Source organism: Columba livia, chromosome 21 (assembly GCF_036013475.1).
Source record: "Columba livia isolate bColLiv1 breed racing homer chromosome 21, bColLiv1.pat.W.v2, whole genome shotgun sequence".
NCBI lineage: Eukaryota > Metazoa > Chordata > Aves > Columbiformes > Columbidae > Columba > Columba livia.
The window spans coordinates 6,322,694-6,335,898 of record NC_088622.1 but is presented as its reverse complement, the minus strand read 5'-3'; the positions used below and the strand labels follow the sequence as shown (position 1 = coordinate 6,335,898).

The window sequence follows — 13,205 nt, the reverse complement described above, 5'->3', positions numbered from 1 at the left end:
AAAGCCGGTGTCCGCGGAGGCGGTGGCCACACTGAGATGTACATGGAGTTTGTACCTGCGGTGGTGACACGTCCTTGGAGCTGGTGGCCGTGGTGGTGATGTGTCCCTAAAGTTGGTGACCATGGTGAGGTGGCCCTGGATGTGGTGACACGTCCTTGCAGCTGGTCCCCATGGTGGTGACGTATCGCTGAAGCTGGTGGCCATGGCAAGAAGTGTCCCCAAAGCCGGTGTCCCTGGAGGCGGTGGCCACACTGAGATGTACATGGAGTTTGTACCTGGGGTGGTGACACGTCTTTGGAGCTGGTGGCCCTGGTGGTGACGTGTCCCTAAAGCTGGTGGCCATGGTGAGGTGGCCCTGGAGGTGCTGACATGTCCTTGCAGCTGCTCCCCATGGTGGGGACGTATCACTGAACTTGGTGGCCATGGCAAGAACTGTCCCCAAAGCCGGTGTCCGCGGAGGCGGTGGCCACACTGAGATGTACATGGAGTTTGTACCTGCGGTGGTGACACGTCCTTGGAGCTGGTGGCCGTGGTGGTGATGTGTCCCTAAAGTTGGTGACCATGGTGAGGTGGCCCTGGATGTGGTGACACGTCCTTGCAGCTGGTCCCCATGGTGGTGACGTATCGCTGAAGCTGGTGGCCATGGCAAGAAGTGTCCCCAAAGCCGGTGTCCCTGGAGGCGGTGGCCACACTGAGATGTACATGGAGTTTGTACCTGGGGTGGTGACACGTCTTTGGAGCTGGTGGCCCTGGTGGTGACGTGTCCCTAAAGCTGGTGGCCATGGTGAGGTGTCCACGGTGGTGATGTGTCCCCAGGGCTGGTGCCTATGGCTGTGGTGCCCACAGTGATATGTCCCCAGAGCTGGTGTCCCCCAGCCCTGCTGGTCCCCAGGGTGTCCCCAGCTCCAGCCACCGCCTCTGGGGACACCCCCAAACTGCCGGGTGACCCTCAGCTCCACCGTCCCCACACGTCCCCAGGGTGGTCCGTCCCCGCCAGCGTTTCCACTCAAATCCTTCATTATTTTGGGGGTTTTTTTTTGCATTTCCACAACAAACACAAAATTTATGAACATTTTGTTTCTTTGTTTGTTCTGTTTTATTCTTCTTTTTTTTTTCCTTTTTTCTTTTTTTTTTGGAAACGGGCACCAATTTTGGGGGGGGGGGGGGTCACTCCTTTTCGACACCGCAACCGCGCGTCCCCCCCCGGCTTCTCCATGAACCACAATGCAAGACAGCGGGGGGGGCGGGGGGGTGGAAAGGGCTTTTTTATCCATATTTTCTCTTATTTTCTCTTTTTCCTCCTTTTTTAATAAGGTACGAACTATCTCTAGGGACTCGTGGCCTGGATTTCCAGCGAGAAACACTTAAAAAATAGCCCCAAAACGGGGAGGGGGGGGGCAAGGAGGGGGGGTGTTAAGTGTATAAGAGGCGTATTTACACGGTATTAACATGCTGACAAAAAAGATTACAATATAGAGTATCGTACAACATCGAGGGGGAAACGAGGAATAGGGGGGGTAAAAAATAACGGGGGGGGGTAAAAAATAACGGGGGGAAGGGGTAAAAATTAATAAACGGAAGGTAAATAAAACACCCTGGCAAAAAAAAAAAACAACAGAAATAAAACGATGAGTTAAGGCTTAAAAAGTGTATAAAAAAATAACAGTTAATATCCAAAAAACGGAACCGAAAAGTACAGAATATAGATGAGTTTTTGTGGTGGTTGTCGCAGTTCGGTGGGGGCGCGACCCCCCCCCCCCGGGGTTATGTACAGGCGGGCACAAGGCAAAGCGATTTATGCCCCCCCCCTCCCCCCTGTCACTCCCCAAAGCGGAATTTTGGGGCTCCGTGGGATTTTGGGGGGGGGCAGATCCAGCCCCGGTCGCTCCCTCGGCAAGGAGCCAAAAGAAAACCCCCAAAAATGGTTAAAAATAAGCCCCCAAGGAGGTGACAACCAAGTCCCATTTGCTCCCGCTGGAGAGTCCATGGGGGGGGTGGCAGTGAGACCCGCCCCCCCCCCGCCAAAGCTTCGTGTTTCTTTTTCTCCATCCAAGGTTCATTTTGGGTCTGATTTGTGTTTTTTTAGCAGCACCAAGTTCTTGGCCAATAAATATATATATATATTTGTATCCAAAAAGTGAGAGGAAGGGGGGGACACGCTCCTGGGGGGAGGAGAAACCTCCTCTGTGTGTGTGTCCCCCCCCAAAATAAACAAAAATAAACCAAACCGCAGAGATTCAAAGTGCTCTGAAACCGTCTTTGGATGTCACCGATGTCACCAAACCTGCGGGGGGGGACGCACGTCCCGCTGGGCTCTGGGGCTGCTGCGGGGGGGTCGCTGCTTCCTCCTCCTCCTCCTCTCGGCGGGGGGGTGTCCGGGGTTCCCACCCCCGTTAGATGAGGGAGATCCGGACGGGGATGCCAGGCGAGTCCGTCCGCTGCGGCGAGTGCTGGCTGACCAGGTGCTCCACCACCGTGTGCTTGGACATGTGCTTCATCAGGTAGGTCTCCTGTGGAGAGGGGGGGTCAGTGGGGAACCAGGGGGTCAGTTTTGGGGTAGGGGGTGTCCCTGGGGCCCCCCACCGGCTCACCGAGGTGTAGGCGCGGCCGCACATGCTGCAGCAATAGGCCTTGGCGTGTTTGATGGCGTGAGCCGAGAGGTGGATCTGCAGCGAGGCCGAGTCCGTGTAGGCGCGGTAGCAGTTGGGGCACTTGTAGGGTTTGTCCTTGTTGTGCTGGCGCTGGTGGGACTGTCACACGGGGGGGACAATAAGGTTATGATGGTGGCCCCAACCCGCTGTCCCATCCCCCTGGGGGAGTTTGGCCCCCACACTGACCTGGAGGTTGGAGAGTTGCGTGAAGGCCTTTTCACAGCCAGGGTGTGGGCACTTGTAGGGTCTGTCGCCCGTGTGGATTCTGTGGGGACATCAGGTCATTGTCACCTCGCTGTGACCATCCCCCCGAGCCCCTGCGGTTTGTGGGGGTCACAGGAGGGAGGGGGACATCGGTGTCATGTGGATTGAGGGGGCAAAGGGGGGGACGTGGGGGTGAGAGGGCATGAGTGGAGATCATGACTGGTGGGGATGATGAAGGTGAGGGAGACCATGAACATGGTCAAGATGATGAAGGTGGTGGGGGTGACAAACATGGAGGGGACAGTAAGTGTGGTGGGGACAATGAGAGTTCTGGAAATGATGAGCATGGTGGGGAGGAAGAAGGGGGTAGGGACAATAAACACAGTAGACATGATGAGTGTGGTGGGGATGATGAAGGTGGTGGAGACTACGGAAGCGGTGGAGGTGATGAACGTGGAGGGGACAATAAGTGTGGTGGGGAGAAATGAGCATGGTGGGGACAATGACAGTTCTGGAGATGGGTGAGCGTGGTGGGACAATAAAGATGGTGGAGATGATGAGCACAGTGGGGATGAAGAAGGTGGTAGGGACAATGAACACAGTGGAGATGATGAGGGTGATGAAGATGCTGGAGACTATGACAGTGGTGGAGATGATGAACGTGGAGGGGACAGATGAGCACGGTGGGGACAATGACAGCTGTGGAGATGGATAAGGGTGGTGGGACAACAAACGTGGTAGAGATGATGAGTGTGGTGGGGATGATGAAGACAATGGGGACACAAGTGTGGTGGGGACAGGTAAGTGTGGCGGGTATAAAGAAGCTCATAGGGACAGCAAGCGGACTGGAGATGGGTGAGTGAGGTGGGGACAGTGAAGGTGCTGGAGATGATGAGCATGGTGGGGATGACGAAGATGGTGGAAGTCATGAGTGTGGTGGGGTCAATGAAGGTGGTGGAGACTATGAATGTGGTGGAGATGAAGAGCGTGGTGGGGATGGATGAGTATGGAAGGATTAATAAGGTGGTGGGAACAATAAGTGGGGTGGAGATTAGCATGGTGGGGATGACAAAGGCAGTGGGGACAATAAGTGTGGTGGGGACAGATAAGCATGGTGGGGATGAAGAAGGTGGTAGAGATTATAAGCAGGGTGAGGACAGATGAAGGTGGTAGAGATATTGAGTGTGGTGGGGACAATGAAGACAGCAGGGACTGATCAGTGTGGTGGGGATGGATGAGCCTAGTAGGGATGAAGAAAGCAGTGGGGACAAGGAGCATGGCAGGGACAGATGAGTGTGGTGGGGATGAAGAAGGTGGTGGTGATGATGAAGGCGGTGAAGGCAATGAGTGTGGTGGAGATGGACAAGCATGGTGAGGACAATGAAGGTGCAGGAGATGATGAGTATGGGTGGGGACGATGAAGATGCTGGAGATGATGGGTGTGGTGGGGATGATGAAGATGCTGGAGATGATGAGTATGGTGGGGATGATGAAGGTGCTGGGGATGGTTGAGCACAACAGGGATGAAGAAAGCAGTGGGGACAACAAGCACAGTGGAGACGAAGAAGGTGATGGGGACAACAAGCATGATGGGGCCGACAACCACAGCACCAGAGACACCAGGCACACGCCCCACCACCCCCTAAGCGACAACAGGTCTGCAGGGCCCCCCCCAGCCCCCTGGGACCCCCCCAAGCCCACAGTGAGGCCACATCCCCTCACCGGGTGTGCTGCTGGAGGTGGGAGAGCTGCCGGAAGGACTTCTCGCAGTAGGAGCAGTGGTAGGGCTTGACGCCCAGGTGGATGCGCAGGTGCTGGGCCAGGTAGGAGGCGTTGGCGAAGGACTTGGAGCAGTGGGGACACTTGTGGGGCTTGGCCTCCGTGTGCGACTTGGAGTGGATCTGCATCTCTGACTTGGTGAAGAACGTCAAGGGGCAGACCTTACACCTGCAGAGCCAGGGGACAACACCACAGGGAGCGGGTTGGGGTGTGGGGGACACCCTGCCGCCGCCCCAAATACCCACCAAAGGGGTGGGAGGGCACCCACCTGTAGGTCTTGCCCTCCTTGGCCGTCTCCCCCGAGGCCAAGATGGGGTACGGCACCACCAGCACTGGTGGTCCCGAGGGGTTTTCCGCTTTGATCTTCTTGCGGCCTCGTTCAGTTTTGGGGGCCCCCAACAAGCCGTGGCCTTGGATTGTCTTGATGGAGTCAAGGAGCGGGGGGCTGGTGATTCCTGAGATGAGGGTGGGCGAGGAGGCGATGAGGCGGCTCTGGCTGGTGGACGTGGGGGTGGAGGGGGTGGTGGTCCCTGTCCCCGGGCTGGACTCTGAGGTGCTGACCGCCGGCGCGCGGGACGCCAGCCCCAACCCTGCCGGGCAAAGAGAGGGGGACACATTAATTTTGGAGGGGTTCCACCCTTCTTCTCTCACCGTGAGGTCCTAAACTGGGGGGAATAGTCCCCAAAATGTTGGCACGGGTACCTGTGACGGTGCTGGTGGCCGGTCGGGCGTGCAGGGCCACGTCGGGCTGGGGGACGGCTTGAGGGTGGAGACCGGGGACCTGCTGCAGTTTGGGAAGGGACATGATGGACTGGCTGCTCTCGGCGGGGGAGGGGGGCACCAGGAGGGGCTGCTGGGAGGCCACTGAGGTGGGGGGCAAGTGGGGGGGTCGGATCTTCTCCGCCATCAACTGTTCCTTGATTTTGTTGATCAAGACCAGGTTGTCCAGCTGGTGGATGTTGGGGGGAGAAGAAGACAAAGAGGTGGGTCAGGAGGTAGGAATCAGCACCCCCCAACCCCTCCCATGTCCATCTGTCCTCCCTCCTCCCCAAAATCCCACTGTAGGGGGGTCCTACCTGGCTGGGCATGGTGGGGGGGGGGCGGCCAGAAGTAGGGGTTGTTGAAACGAGGCTCCGCCATCCTGCGGGAAGAGAGTCGGAGGGATTATGGGGGGCACCAACCACCAGACAGAACCCCCTCCCACCACCCCTCAGGGCTGGAACCCCCCCCAATACCACCCTACTCCCCAAAAAAAAGCAACCCCCAGGCTCTGCGAGCAGGCAGGGAGAAGGTGGGGAACCTCCCATCTGGAAGCTCCTGCAGGATGGGGGTAACACCAAGCACCCCCGCAAGGGGATTTCGAAACGAGCGCCTGAGGATGCAATTTAGCAAAGGAGGGGGGGGAAGGAAATTTGGGGAAAAAAACCCAAATCTCCCAAGGTATCTGTGCTGCTCCCCCGGTATCTCCAGGAGGGATTATGGAGGTGGATGAGATGGTGCGATGGGAGCGATGGCATTGAACACAAAGCCACCCCAAAATGAACACCCCCCACCAAAAATTTCCCCCCTAATCCCAAGCAACAAGACCCATGATGTCCGCAGGCAGGAAAACCCAGAGATTTATAAAGATGCTTAAACACGTTGGGAAAAAATAACTCGAAATCCATCTTGGGGTAACAGGAAATATGTGAAAGGGGGACGGTGAGAAAGTCACAGCAGCAAAACGGTGTCGCCACGGTGTGGTTGGGCATCACCATGCCAGCACGTCGCATTACGGGGAGGTTTAGGGGTAAAGGGTATAAGGGAGCTGGTGGAACACACAGGAGAGATCCCTGAGGAGCTCTGATATAAACCAGGCCGCAACCGAGAGAAATGAGAGCGGTGTCTCCAGCAAAGCGTGTTCCCGAAAGCCCTGGTCCCTGCAGCAGGGCTGGGGAAACTGAGGCACGGAGAGCCCCAGGTCCCGGCTGTGGGGATTCAGACACCGCCCTGCAAACAGCGCCAGTGACGCCGCTGTTGGGGAGCACCCTGGGGCTGGGATGGGCTGATGAGCCTTCATCATCCTCCTCAGCTTAAACCAGACCCTGAGCTCCCTGGGGTCTTCACAGGGGGGTGGGCAGCACCCAGAGAGGGTCCTGGTCCCGTGGGGCCTCAGCACCCAAACAACCACCCCAGCCCCAAAAAAGAGCCATGGGTTGGACCCTTCGGGGCTCATTTGTTGGGGGAAACTGAGGCAGGCAGAAGGGAATCGCCCAACCCCCACGATAGAGCGGCGCAGGACACGGCACGTTTTAGGGTGACTCAGACCGACACCCTACTCCTCATCACCTCCCAGCTGCCCGTGCACCAAATTGAGGCTTTTCCAAGCAAAAGCAGACCCAGATCCTCGCAATATCCCCAGGAACCGATTGGGTTTTCCCCCTTTTTCTCCCCGTCCGCTGTATTTACCCCCCATCGGCACACAGGCAGGCGAAGGGCAAAGCCTGCACGAAATCACCGCTTCCCTGTATGCGCACACACCCGTCGCCGGCGGTTATATACATTATATATGTACCTGCATGCCACCTACATGGCACGTTTACCCCCTGGCTATGTATATACATCTATGAGGCCACTTGGGGTGATGAGCATGGGATGGAGGGGTGATGGCGTCAACCCCATGGCCATGGCGTGGGAAAACAGGAAGCCGGAGCTACGACGAAAAAAAGGACTTTTGGAGCTGCCCCCCGGCGCAGCAGGTGTCCTGCGACCTCCAGCCTCCCCGGCTGTCTGTCTGTCCGTCCTTCTCCCAACAGAGGCATCAAGAAGGATGGAAAGCGCCGGCACGGCTCCCAAACCACAACAGAGTCCCAGGCCCCCTCATGCAAAGCTGGAGCGGCAAAGGCGCGAAGCGCGTTTTGGGGAGAAAAGCACAAATATCGCAGGTATCCCTTCCCCCTGCCTCCACACCTGAGGAGGTCTTACGGAATTAATTATAAATTATTTGTAAAACCGACACGATCAGAGCTTGATGAACCTGAACAAAGAGGAAAGAAATGGCTTATGTGTGAAAAAATAAATAAATCCCTGTTCCTGTCCCGATTTAATGTTATAAATCATGTGGTGTTTCATTGAGAGCGGAGGGAGCAGCTTCCCCCTCTCCCAGGGCTGCGATATAAAGCAGATGGAAAAAAATATATATATAAAAACTCCCTTTTTCTATATTCTCAGTTAACTATGAAAAATGGAAGCTGACACACAGCAAGGGAAAAAAAAAAAAGAAAATCCATTAAAATGGAAATTATGAAGGGTGGGGAATGCTGCAGCGCGTCTCCCCGTCTCTGCGGGACACAGGAGTGAGGGGCGTGCATTAGGGATTTCTGTACCCCTGACATTTTGGCCACAGAGGGGGAAACCTCCCCCCCAGGTAACGATTTTCTGTGGCATGGGGTCCAGCAGCCCAAACTGTGGGTGGGGGAGCCCCCGGCATCCTCCACAGGCACCGGATTTGGCCAACTCTTGCCAAGGAGACGCCAAAGGTTGTCCCAGGGGACACGAGTGGGCACAAAAAGCATCACGGCTGCCTGAGCTGGGGGAAAAGGACGCGGAAAGAGCCAGCAAGAAGATGCGCAGAGCCCCTAAAACGAGGACAGAACCCCGAATCCCCGCAGAACGCCGCAGCACCCAGCGTCGCCGCTCAACCGGGAGAAGCGGCAGCATCTTGGGACACCCTAAAAAGCCACAAAAATCATCCCCTCCGCAGGCAGCGGGAAGGAAGAGAGCATGAGAAGCCGGCAAGCTGGGGGGGACGCGGAAAGGGGTGCGTCGGCAGCAGCGGGGGGCTCGGCAGTGACGAGATAATGGCGGGACGCCGCTGTTTTGGTACTCACAGGCTGGCCTCAGAAGCCAGGTGGCCGCAGCTGCCTGGGGAGACGTGTCGATGAGGCTCCAGAGTGATGGGAGGTAGATGATGGCACGGGCGGGCACCAGCTCCCTAGAGCCAACTTCCAACTTCCTACCCCACTGCCGCTAAGTCAAGCTACAGTTCTCTAGGGAACGCCTCTACCTTGGCAGCCCTCTCTGTCTCGCCTTCGCTGAAATAAAAAGAAACAAGAGATTTCTTTTCACGGCACCGCTGGGAGAAAAGGGACAGCTCCCCGGTAGCGGGAACCCTGAGGATGGGATGGCGTCACCCACCCAGTACGGCCGGTGAACGGGGGGGGCTGGGAAGCGAGGGAAGGGATTTGGGGTGACCGGAGTGACGGTCGGTGTGTCTGAATGTGCCCCTGAGAAGGCGAGGCCTCAGTGTCCCCGACCGCGGTGTCTTGTCCCCAAGGGTCCCGGCGAGAGCATCAGGGCACAGATCCCCCCCTCATGCCAAGCGGCGAGCGCAGGAAAGCCGATGGTGGCCCCAGACGGCGCGGCGGGCAAGAGCCAAGCGGGGTGAGGTCCCCTGCGTCCCCCCACCCAAATCCCAGCACGCCCTTGGCGCCACAGGACAGGCAGGAGATGGTGACACCAACACAGCCTTGTCCCTGCTACCCACCACGGGCAGGCGAGGGCAGAACCCGGCTCTGCCCCGTACCGTGCCTCAGTTTCCCCCAAAACACGAAGCCATGGCCCCTCTCCCCCCTGCCCGCAAGCAGAGTTTGCCCAGAGCATCATTTTCGAGGGAAACCGAGTGCCCCCCCACAAAAAAAAACCCATCCCAAAGCCACTGGGGTGGGACGCGGCATCCGGCACCGTCCGCCTTCCACACTCGGGGAAGCCACGTCCCGCCCCGAGTAGACTGTCCTGATCCGGGAGGGATTCGCCCCAAAGCAGAGGTGGCGGGAGGCAGGAACGACATGAGAGACCCAAAACCCCCATCGCTTGGGGAGGGGGGGCCGGACCGCGCGCCAGAAGAATTCACCCAAGATGGAACCAATTAAACCCCCCGTTTCCGCCCCCTGAAGGGCCGTTAACTGGGGTTTCTCCTTCGGATTTTCAGCAAAATCCACCCAAAATGAGCCCCGGTATAAAACCGGTCCTGGTGTGGGGGTCACCATGTGGGAATGGGGTGCGCGGGGGTGAGGAGCCAAGCACCGGCAGGAAGCAAAAGGGGAGGCAAAGCCACGCTGGGGACCACCGTGGTGTGTCCCACCCCGGCATGAAGGAGAGAGGAACTGGGGAGGCAATGCTCTGAAAAGATGGGGACCCCCAAATCCTCAGGGTCGAAATGCCCCCCATCAGTCCCGTCACTGATGGGACCCACCAAAGGGGACACAGGGACAGCCCATGGGGTGACGCACCAAACGTGGGGGCCTGAGTCCCCCCCAAAACATACCGTTCCGCAGTGCTGGGGGGGTGAGCTGCTCTCCCAGACCCCCAAATACACTCACCCCCCTGCATGAGACCAGCCAGGCACCCCAAAATCCAGCCAGCCGGGGGGGAAAGTGCCCCTGTCCCCCCCACACAGCAAAGGGGGGTCTGGGGAGCACCCATGGGTGACGCCACGCACCGACCGGACCAGCGGCGGGTGGGGAAACCGAGGCACGAGCAGGGGGTCTGCCCCAAGGAGCCAGCGAGCGCGTGCCCGATCCAACATGCACTTGTCGTGACACCGCGCCTGCCAACCCCAAATCCACATTTTTTAAGGGGGGGGGGGAAATAATGGGGGGTGGGGGGTGGTGAGGGAGAAAAAGATGATTTTAACGCAAATAAATAGATGGAAATGGCAATTTTGAGCGGACACATGCCACAAGCAGGGTTCTCCACGCCACAGGATCCGGTCCCCTCCCCGCAAAGGGGGGGCAGGTGGCCCCCACTCCTCCCAAAATCCCCCAAGGAGGGCCAAAATCTGCCCCTGCTTATCAATAACTACATATACGCACACTGTAATACCTCTACTATTACATGCACATATATATTATTTTTATATGCGTATATATAATTACGTGCACACACACTAAGCACACATACGTTATTTTATGATGTAAATATGTATAAATTGGCTTTTTTTTTCCCCTCGGAACCCCTCGATAAAGCCGGCGTGCCCACCTCTGCGAGTACTGGCGTTGCTTCCCCTTATCCGCGTCCATCTCCAGCTCTAGCTGAGCCCGGGTGCTGCACGCGGGGCGTTTTTCTACGGGGGGACAAGGAGGACAACTTCACACACCCCGAACCCACCGCCAGCCCCCGGCGCGCGAGATCCCAGAGCGGAGGAACAAAAGCGAAGCGGCTCCGACCTACCCGACCCGTGGGAACGTGGGGTTTTTCCTGAAAATAGAACAAAAAAAAAATCAAAAATAAAAATAAAAAAAGCAACGTGGTTGTTTGGTTTCTGTTTTGTTGGGTTTTTTCTCAACCCCAAGGTGCCTGCGAAGCCGAGGGACGCGGAGCTGGCTGGAAAATCGGGGTTGAAATCCATCCCCATGGCAAACCGCACACCGGGAGGGACTGAAAACTTTTGGGTTTTTTATTTTAACTCTCCGCTAAAATATCACTTTATAATCTCAAAAGGCCTCGGGCTCGAAGCCGCTATCGCCCGCTCCATCCTCCCCGGGTTAAAAAACCGCGGCTGGTGTCCAAAGGAAATAAAACCAAGAAAAAACAAGGAGCATCCTCCAACCTTGCGGGGTATTTGCTGGAGAAAAATAAAAGAAATAAAATCAAATTAATCATTCCTGGGTTTAAACGCATCTTTGGCTTCGCCACGGCCGCACAGGCTCGAAGCTCCCCCCCCCGGGCCCCCAACGTGGCCCGGAGATTATGGATGTATAAATAGTATATGGCTAAATATACGTCCAGACAGACCTCGCTAAGCACGGCCACGGAAATTTGGGTCCCTCGCTAAGGCTGCCGCATTCCTGCCAAAGCGCGATGCAAAAATGTTCCCCCCGTTAGACCTTCCAGCCAGCGAGACCACTTTCTAGACAAAACCGGTTAATGCGGAAAGAGAGGAAAGGAAAAAGGGGGGGGGGGAAGGAATAAAAATGATAATAATAATAATAACCACCCCCCCGCGCTTCTTCCGCCACCCCCTGCGTAAGAAAAAATCAGATGAAAAAGCAAACGCCACCCCCCCCAACATGCAACATCCACAAAAATAGGTACGTTCGGCTGCAATTAACTTTTCCATTAGACCATCCAGAGGGAGAGAAAAAGAGAAAATCCAGCAAAATGGGGATTTTCCTGGATATCTCCCCCCCTTTTTCCCCCCTCCCCCTTTTCCTTCTTCTTCCTCCTCAGCGAAGGTGGCGGGGGAATAAAATATATGTATTTTTTTTTTTTTAAAGAGGTGGAAAAAGGCGAAGTTTGGCGTTAAGTGAAGTTGAAATCCTCGACCTGGGAGGGGAGATGGGGGGGTGGCCTTTTTTTTTTCCAGACAAAAAAGGCCGGGGGATGGGGATGGAGCGGGGGGGCTGGGGGGGGTTTGGCCCGGCCGGGAGCTTCTGCCCCCCCTTCATCCGCCGCCTCTCCCACATTCTCAGACGGTTTTATTAAAATTCGCAGACAAAAGGAAAACAAAAATGGCAGCCCCGGCTTATTTTTAAAACGCTAGGACGGGGACGCCATATTCTGCAGATCTGCGAGGAAGGGAAGGCGGGGGATGAGGGGAAAAATGTGAGAAAAAATGAGAAAAAATCATTTAAATTTTTAAAAAAGAAATAAAGCACCCAAACGCAGCGCGGGAAGGGGGGGAAGGGGGGGGGGTGTGTGGGGCCGCCCGCCCCCCGCTCGTACCCGGGTGAGAGGGGTTGGGTTGGGGGGGTGAGGTGTTTTGGAGGGATGGATGTGGGGGGGGAAAGCGGGGGGAAGGAAGGGAAGAGGAGGAAAAAAAAATGGGGGGGGGGGGGGAAGAAAAGAAAATGAAGGGGGGGAAAAAAAAAAAGACACTTCCTATACCAACAGCCATGCTGCCCCCGCCGCGTCCCGCCGGCTCCGCCGCACGGAGAAGATGGGCGCCCCGCGCCGCCGCCCGCCCCCGCGCCGCCCACACCCCCGCCCAGCCCGGCAGCGCCGGCCCCCCCACACCCGGGAAAGGGGTGGAGGGGACGGGGTCCTGCGGGTTCCCCCAGAGCCCCTGGAAGCTTCTCAGAGCCCCCCCGGGTTCCCGCAGTGCTGCCGGGTCGCCCCAGACCCCGCTTCCCCTCAGCTCCCCAGGTCTCCTCAGCCCCCCAAATCTCATCAGAACTCCCCGGGCTCCCTCAGTGCTCCCGGGTTTCAGTCCCCTGGATCCCCTCAGCCCCCCTCAGTCTCCTCAGCACTCCCAGATCTCCCCCAGGTGCACCCTAAGTTCTCAGACCCCGGTTCTCCTCAGCTCCTCAGGTCTCCTTAGCCCCTCAAATCTCCTCAACCCCACCAAATCTCCTCAGCCCCCCCAATCTCCTCAGAACCCTCCGAGGTTCCCTCAGCGTTCCCGGGTCTCCTCACACCACGATTCCCCTCAGCTCCTCAGACCCCCAAATCTCACCAGAACTCCCCAGGTTCTCAGATTCCAGTTCCCCTCAGGTCCCCAAGTCCCCTCAGATCTCCTCAGCACCGCCCCCCCCCCCCCCCAAATCTCCTCAGACCCCATCAGATAGATTCCTTCAGCCCTCCTGGGTCTCC

At 57.1% G+C, this 13,205-nt stretch overlaps 1 protein-coding gene across 1 annotated transcript; it reads right to left on the bottom strand.

Moving 5' to 3' along the window:
- Positions 1–1,072: 1,072 nt before the first annotated feature.
- On the bottom strand, positions 1,073–12,600 carry LOC102095481 (zinc finger protein 362). The gene is given in 11 exon segments (XM_065037690.1): positions 1,073–2,510; positions 2,592–2,750; positions 2,838–2,916; positions 4,578–4,802; positions 4,903–5,224; positions 5,337–5,583; positions 5,711–5,734; positions 5,736–5,775; positions 10,653–10,737; positions 10,845–10,871; positions 12,501–12,600. Coding segments are annotated over 11 exon segments (1,335 nt in total). The 5' UTR covers positions 12,511–12,600; the 3' UTR covers positions 1,073–2,393.
- Positions 12,601–13,205: the final 605 nt, after the last annotated feature.